General features: G+C 40.7%; 1 protein-coding gene across 2 annotated transcripts; it reads right to left on the minus strand.

Moving 5' to 3' along the window:
- Nucleotides 1-1666: 1666 nt before the first annotated feature.
- On the minus strand, nt 1667-3876 carry LOC6041337 (nascent polypeptide-associated complex subunit alpha). 2 transcript variants are annotated; one of them, XM_001850562.2, is made up of 3 exons: nt 3772-3876; nt 3134-3323; nt 1667-2567 (listed from the first exon to the last, which is right to left on the minus strand). In XM_001850562.2, the coding sequence occupies exons 2-3, from the start codon at nt 3270-3272 to the stop codon at nt 2059-2061; spliced, it is 648 nt and encodes a 215-aa protein (XP_001850614.2). In that variant the 5' UTR covers nt 3273-3323; nt 3772-3876; the 3' UTR covers nt 1667-2058. The 2 variants fall into 2 exon arrangements, with proteins under 2 accessions (XP_001850614.2, XP_038119666.1); XM_038263738.1 differs by lacking the exon at nt 3772-3876 and adding an exon at nt 3723-3740.
- Between the last annotated feature and the right edge of the window lie 3745 nt (nt 3877-7621).

Genomic DNA, 7621 nt, shown 5'->3' on the forward strand with positions numbered 1-7621 from the left:
CGGAATCAATGTGGTGAACAGCCCCTGGCGAGACATCGTGACGGGATGATTTGCAGCAGTGCCATAAACAGAATGTCCGGGCAGAGTTGGATCGGAAACTTGAAGATCTCCATCACTTGCCGGTAGAAGAACGTCCACCAGGTGAAGGGACATCCACGAAGCCACTTCCTTATTGTCCGTCTCGGGTGGCGACGACCCGAGGTACGCGCGCTTTGTGCAGCAGCTGTGCCGGGACTTTCCGCGGGAACATGTACCGGTGGTGCTATCGCCGCTGCTCTACCCGGAGGACTCTCCGACAGCGACGTCAAGCACATCAACGAAATAATCTTGGCCACATTCTGCGCCGATATCTCCCGGCCGCCAGCAGGTGGTTCTTGCAGCCCTCAACGTGTAGCCGATCTCCATCACCTGACTGCCCCAGGCAGTGTCCATTACGGAGTTCCGATTCCATTGGGTAGAGCAGTGGCGTTAGCACTACCGGTGCATGTTCCCGCTGAAAGTCCCGGCACACCTGCTGCACAAAGCGCGTGTACGTCGAGTTGGCGAGGCCGAATTCACTTTGCTTGCCGTGCGACAGCACCGATAGAATGTGCTGCAAAAGTTCGTTGAGACTTCCCTCCTGGCTGGATTGGCTTGGTTCTGCAAAAGCAAAAATAATTTTAATATTTTAATAATAATTTCTCCACTTGAAAGCAAGTTCAAACTTTAAAAATTATCCTTTGGAAGAGGATTTCTTCCGCGTGGGCTTCGACTGCTGCGATCGCGAAATTTTCTAGCGCACACTTTGTTTGACGCACGTTTGACGTTTGCTTCAGCAGACCACACTCACACAATGAAAGAAAAACCGCTTCGGCGAAACGCGGCGAAGTGTCACTGAAGTTCGGCCGTACACCAGCAGGTGTCGCTAATGTACCAAAATGGCTCAAACGGAATCTAAACGGAGTCGAACCGGAGATTCCGTTTAGAAAATTTCGAAGCAATTTTCGAAGCGGAATTCGAAGCGGAATGAACCCGTCATGCGGAAAACGGTTTGATTGGGATGTTGAAAACCGTGCACGCTAATCTAAATTCACTCAAAATTTCTGGATTTTTTTTTGCTCTGGATGAAAATGAATAAATTCTGGAGCTACACCCTTACCAAAAATCATGATTTTTTGAGTTCCAAATCCCACTTTTCATACGAATTTTTCAGTTCAACCCATATAACCATTTTTATGGTTGCAGTACCTGAACTCAAAAAATCGTATGAAAAGTGGGATTTGGAACTCAAAAAATCATGATTTTTGGTAAGGGTGTACACGAGAAAAGGGCGGATACGCATTTTGACAGTTGGAACTATTTTGCAAATTCTCAGGCTAATTGTAACTTTTTCACAAAACTGAAAGTATTAATCGATAGCTGGCATGCATACTGCACAGCTACCTTCCAATACTGCAAGTTTTGTTAAATAGTTACCTGTAGTCTCGGAATATGCAAAACAGTTTCAGCTGTCAAAATGCTTATCCGCCCTTTTCAAATGTTACTCCAGAAATTTTCATTGCATTCAGAGTGAAAGTGGGGCCTGTTGGGGTTCGATAAAAAAAGAGCATTATTCTTTTTATCTTTCTATCAAAATACAGGATTTTTTCGAACACAGGATTTAATGAAGGAATCAAAAGAGGCAGTGTTTCTCCAATTTCGACATTTTATTATTTTTTTGAAGATTTTTTTTTTGGTTTAAACATGTTTAGCTTTAGTATCCGTACATGTGAGTGTTTGTAGTGTTGATAGCGGAGTAGAACTTAGGCAGTTGTAAAAAATAAAGAGTAAAGTATTCCAACCCAGACAGACCAGCGTCATTTCCTGCTCAAATCGTTGTTCGTTCGAGTGTGTAAGAACAAAACGCGATGTTTTTTCACCATGTCTGTATATTATATTGTTTTTGTTTTACTACTAAGAAAGCAAAAATGGATGTGTGTAATTTCCCGAGGGGTAGCAGGAGAGAAGGAGGGGAAACGTGTGACGCCGCGACCACGGTGACGAAAGAAGGCAACCACCAGTTTGGGGGTGGCGCGCTCCTTACATCGTGAGCTCCATGATCGCGTTGACGACGTCGAAGGCGTTCTCCTTGAGTGCCCGGATGGCCTTGGCGCGGGGTACTTGTGCGTTCTGCATGACCAGTTCGATGTCCTTCTCGTTGAGTCCGGATTCGTCGACCTCCTCCTCGTCCTCTTCGGCGATCGGTGCGACGGAGGTGGTGGCGCCAGACGTTTCCCCAGCCGTGGGGGCCGCTTCCGGGGCCTTGAACTTCTCGGCGGCGGCGACCTGGGCCTGCTGCGACAGATCCTCGATCTTGGCCTCACCGAAGATGATGTAGGTGTCGCTGTGGGGGTTCTTGTACACGTCCGGGTTGTTTATCACAAACAGGATGTTCTTTGACTTGCGGATGGTGACCCGGTTCACGCCCTGCACCGGCTTCAGGCCGAGCTTGGACATGATCTTGCGAGCCTTCTTCTCGCCACGGGACTGCTTGGCCTTGGAGACGAGGTCGGGCATGCCGCCGGCGGACAGCTGGGCGGCGCCAGTTCCTGGAAAACAAATATTAAAGAGGGTAAACATTATTTCTGTGTCAATTATTGATGAAATCGAAATTTTTTGCTTCGATCAGCTACAAAAAAAAAAACAATATTCCGAGTTATCAACAACGAATCCTGCCGTAGGTCAGTGTAGCAATTTAACTTAGATTGCACATTACTTCTACACATTCCCAGTCCCTTATCTACAACTGATAGTAAAACTGAAACACCTTCAACTGATGCATTTCCTTCACATGTGGTTGCCTACACCGGAATTAATCAAAAATTGCGCTTCTTTTTCGTTTCTTCACGCGCGCACGCACGTGAGTCCAATAGAGTTATCTACGTGCGCATGTATTGCGTGTACGTACACGGAAAAAAGTGAGGTTAAATTTTGTACCCGCCAGCAAAACAAATGGCGTGCTAGTGTGCGTGAGATCGGGCTTAGATAACTCTATAATCGCTGGAAGAAGCACGAAAAACCGGTTTTGGAGCCGGCACCACTACTACCAACAAACCGCTCGCGATCATCACATAAAATAGCGAATTTGGCGCGGTCTTCCCCCCCAGATTCTCACCTGCATCCTCCAGCTCTGGGATTGTGTCCTCGGACTCGGTGTCGCTCGGGGCGTCCTCCAGCTTGGCCTCTGTGTTGTCGGCGGAGGTGCTCGGGACGGCGGCGGCCGCAGATTCCGTGATTTCAGTCAATTCTGGCATTGTCTTGCAGGTGCTTGTTTGTTTGGTATTGTGTTGTTACAATTTTAATTCCTGCAAGCGAAAAAAGCACACAAATTAGTCACGGCAACTAATCGATTTGGTGATCCTGGAAGGGGGGGTTATTCGACTGCGATGAGTGTGTAAAATTGAGCAATTCAAGGCCAATCACAATTCAAAGCGAAAGACAAGCCGCAACAAACTTCTGGATGTGGTTTTGCGGTCAAGATCTTCGTCCGAGATAAAATCAGATTTTGTTGTTTTCAGCGAAAGAACGTTCCATAACCTCATCAAAGTAGTCTATTTATAATTCAGTCACTTTTTCCGTGCCGCGAACCAAAAAAATTTTCACTAGAACTTTGGCGCCCGGGAAAACATTGTAATTTTCACGCACTTCCCCGGAGAAATTTCCACTTTTTCCAGCTCAATTCGACGCCACACACCGCAGGCTACCTTTTCCATCCAGAATCGGCAAATTGCCGGCCGTTTTTCACCAACTTACACCACTTTTTGCAAAGCAGTAGAACGAAATGCGGTACGAGCAAGAGCACAAGATGCCGGAAACAGAGAACGTGCAAACTGCTCTATGTCGGGCGAGCTGTCAAACTGTGCACGGTGAGGGGAAATTGCTCAATCGAATACCGCGTTCGGGCAAAAGCTAGGCAAACATAAAGAAGCAATTTTATTGCAATTTAAATGGTTTTTGACGGTTTCGAGTGTCGCGTTGTATGAATTTAAAACACTTTTGAATATAAAGTCAAAATCATCGTTCATAAATAAAGAACAAAAGGCAGATTAAGCGAAATTGTAACTGCGAACAAACTATAATTTAAATTGACTGGTTTTCTCTAGATGTGTAGACGGAAGTTGACAGCAGCGTCATCTGATGGACAAAGAGAGCAGCTTCTAAAGAAGTTTGAATGGAACGTTAACAGCCAGTACGCAGCTCCACAGGAAAGGGAAATCAAAAAAACAGCAGAGGGAGAACGATTTTTGGGGATTTTCTTTATACTCTCTGGCGTGCTTTCGCTACCAGTGGACCCTCTGAAAGGGTTTTTGATGAAAAATTCAATAAAATCACAATTTCAAGCGTGCTGTCGTATACAAATCTTTCATCTTTAGCATCATTTAAAACAATGTTGACTGACATTGAATCCTTTTCACCAAAATAAGTGTTTTGAGTTCGACATCAGAAATCAGCCGTGGCCACTAGCATTTTCACAACAAAACTGCATTCATTGTATGATTGATGATTGATTTAACTATTCAATCATTTTTTGACTGATCATTCAACTTCAGCAAGTCGAAATAAAGTTATTTTAAGGAACTTTACTAAAATAAAGCGAAGAACTGCTCATTTTCGATCAAAAATTTGGAGGGGTCCAATATAGGCCAACGAAATTTCAAACTTTTCCAAAAGTAGACCCCTGTTAATTTAACCTACAAAAATGAAGAAAACTGTGCTTTTTAATCAAAAGTTTCTGTTAAACATACAATAAGGCCGTTATGTCGCCCCCCCCCCTCCTTCAAAGTTGGCCTGAAAAATCAGGGGGCAAAAAAATTTGTTTTTCGAAACTTCAAAATTTCAATAAAAATTAAAGTTTAACCAACTGAAAACCAGTTAAAATGCATTTTCCCGCGTTTTTAATCATATTTAGCATGTTTGAACTCCTTTGAAAACATTTCAAAATTTCATGAAATACCAATTTACTGTCCAACAAAAAAAAATTTTTTTTGGTGGAAAAAAATCCGTCAATATACCTCGATATTTTCAAAACTAATATGATTGGAAAGCAACTGTTCGCCTGTAAAAAGCATTTTAAAGCACTTTTTTCATCCAAATGTTGAAACCTAGACTTGTAATTTCAATTTTTATATTTTTTTATTTTTTCGAAAAAAAAGTTCTCCGATCGGAGTCAAATTTTTTTCTGGGGGTTCCTTGGCCAAAATAATTCGACCCGTATTATTTTGTTTGGCCATTAGGGTGACCTACGCCGTGGTGGAGTGGTCCAAAAAACTGCCGTTTTCGTCATTTTTCGCAAAAACCTCTTTTTTCTGCTTTTTTTTTTCAAAAAATCATATCTGCGCGTCATTAAATCTGATTTTAGCTGTCTTAGACGCAAAAGAAAAGTGATTAGTTTGGCTATTTGGGGAAAATATTAAGAAGTTTCAAAAATCTAGCTTAACATTTTAAAGATCGTATGAAAACTTAAAATGTTGTTTGAAGGTCTTGGGACCAAAGAGCCTATGTCTGAACATATTTTTACCTGATTCCTTGGAAAATTTTACATAAAATTTCTAAAAATGGTGATGTCATGTTTTCAATTTTCTGAGATACGATTTAAAAAAAAATAAAAACTTGGAAAAATCGGGTTTTTTTCACTAAAAATGCGATAACTTGAAAATTTCAGCGATGACCTATACATGTTAGGGTATCAAAATTTTCGTAATTGAAATACGCAACCCTAACATGTATCCAGATTTTTAAGCGAAGATGGCGTTCAAATTGTGAACGCCCGAAATGTCAAAGTCATGCAGTGGTACCAACATTACGAAAAAAGTGTTCCATGGCATGACAGCCACATTTTTATGTTGGTGCTACTGAGCGATTTTGACATTTCGGACGTTCACAATTCGAACGCCATCTTCGCTTAAAAACCTGGATAGGTAATCGCTGAAATTTTCAAGTTATTGCAGTTTTAGTGAAAAAAGTCGATTTTTTGCCGTTTTCGTCATTTTACGCATAAAGCGTGGCGCTTCGAAAAACCTAGTTTTTATTTTTTTTAAATCGTATCTCAGAAAATTTAAACATAACTTCACCATTTTTTGAAATGTTATGCTAAATTTTCCGAGGAATCAGGTAAAAATATTTTCAGACAAAGGCTCTTTGGTCCCGAGACCTTCAAAATAGCATTTTAAGTTTTCATACGACCTTTTCAAATGTTTAGATAGATTTTGAAACTTCTTACTTTTTTCCCAAATAGCCTTACTAATACCCTTTCTTTTGCGCTAAAATCGGATTGAATGGCGCGGAGATATGATTTTTAGAAAAAAAGTGATTTTTGCGAAAAATTACGGAAATGGCCAAACAAAATAATACGGGTCTAAATATTTTGGCCAAGGAACCCCCTGAAAAATTTTGAGCCCGATCGGAGAACTTTTTTTTCGAATCATGCTGTTTTCGTGGGGAATTGCTGTATATACAGAGCGGAACCGCTAATTGGAACGACTAACAGCTGTCAAAAGTTTGACACCACGTGTTCGGAAATTATCGAACAATAGTGTTGAAACGTAAACATCAGTTTTACAACTGGTTTTGACGGTTGAGTGCTTTTAATTTCGAATAGCGGACATTCGAAGTAGCGAAATTCGAATTAACGAATCAGCTCTGTTTATCGGAAATTTAAATAAATAAATACAACAAAAACAGTCTGGAAAAGTGAAGAAACCTTTCAAACATCGACATTAGTTATTATCGACAAGTTTTATCGATGAAAAGATTAAAAGGACTTTTTTTCATAAAATTATGTTTATTAGGTCTTTTCGGTACTGGGACCTGATCAGGACCGAGTTGGCTTTTGTAATTACATTTTACTTAAAATTAAGAGTAATTACAGAGGATCTTACTAAAAGGACTTGTAAAGTGATAAAAATATGTACTGTTAAATGACTTGTCTAAATGGCACCCAAAAGATAATATATAAAAAATATAAAAAATGCTAATCTTAACAGCTATCGATTTTTAAAGTATTGCTAAATTTTTAAATTGATGTATTCGCTGTTCTAAGACATACTCTTTCCTACATTGTTACATTGATGCTCCTCATCATATCCAAAATCCAAATAATGATAACATAATTTTAAAAACTGAAATTAATATCTTGTCTTCCCACTTCAAGGGGCTTGTTTCGAACACGTGCTCGTCGCAACAACATTTCGTTTTCCAAAACAACTCGTTGGAAAACAAGCGAGAATTTTTTTCCAAATTTCCATTTGTTTCCTGGGAGTCACAACGAAAGCAAAACGAAACAAAAAACAAAGTCCGATGTCCAAAAAATAACATGTTTTACCTAACAAACAGAGAAAGATAAGATTATGGACCCGCTGGTTTGCATCTGATGAGAGTGTCGTCGTTTGTCTGTAATCTAATCAATGTCATCCTCGCCCGTTACAACGGAAAAGAACGAACAATCGAAAAGCCCAGGTGCGTGGGGGGTGGGCGTACAAAGCCGTGATTTCTGCACGCAAGTACTAAAGGTGAAGCAGCAATTTGAACATGCTCGACACACTTGATTTGAGTGTGTCGTTCGCTATAATTAATTTGTAACTCTTTTTTTTCGTAACAAAAAAAA

Source organism: Culex quinquefasciatus, chromosome 3 (assembly GCF_015732765.1).
Source record: "Culex quinquefasciatus strain JHB chromosome 3, VPISU_Cqui_1.0_pri_paternal, whole genome shotgun sequence".
Lineage (NCBI taxonomy): Eukaryota > Metazoa > Arthropoda > Insecta > Diptera > Culicidae > Culex > Culex quinquefasciatus.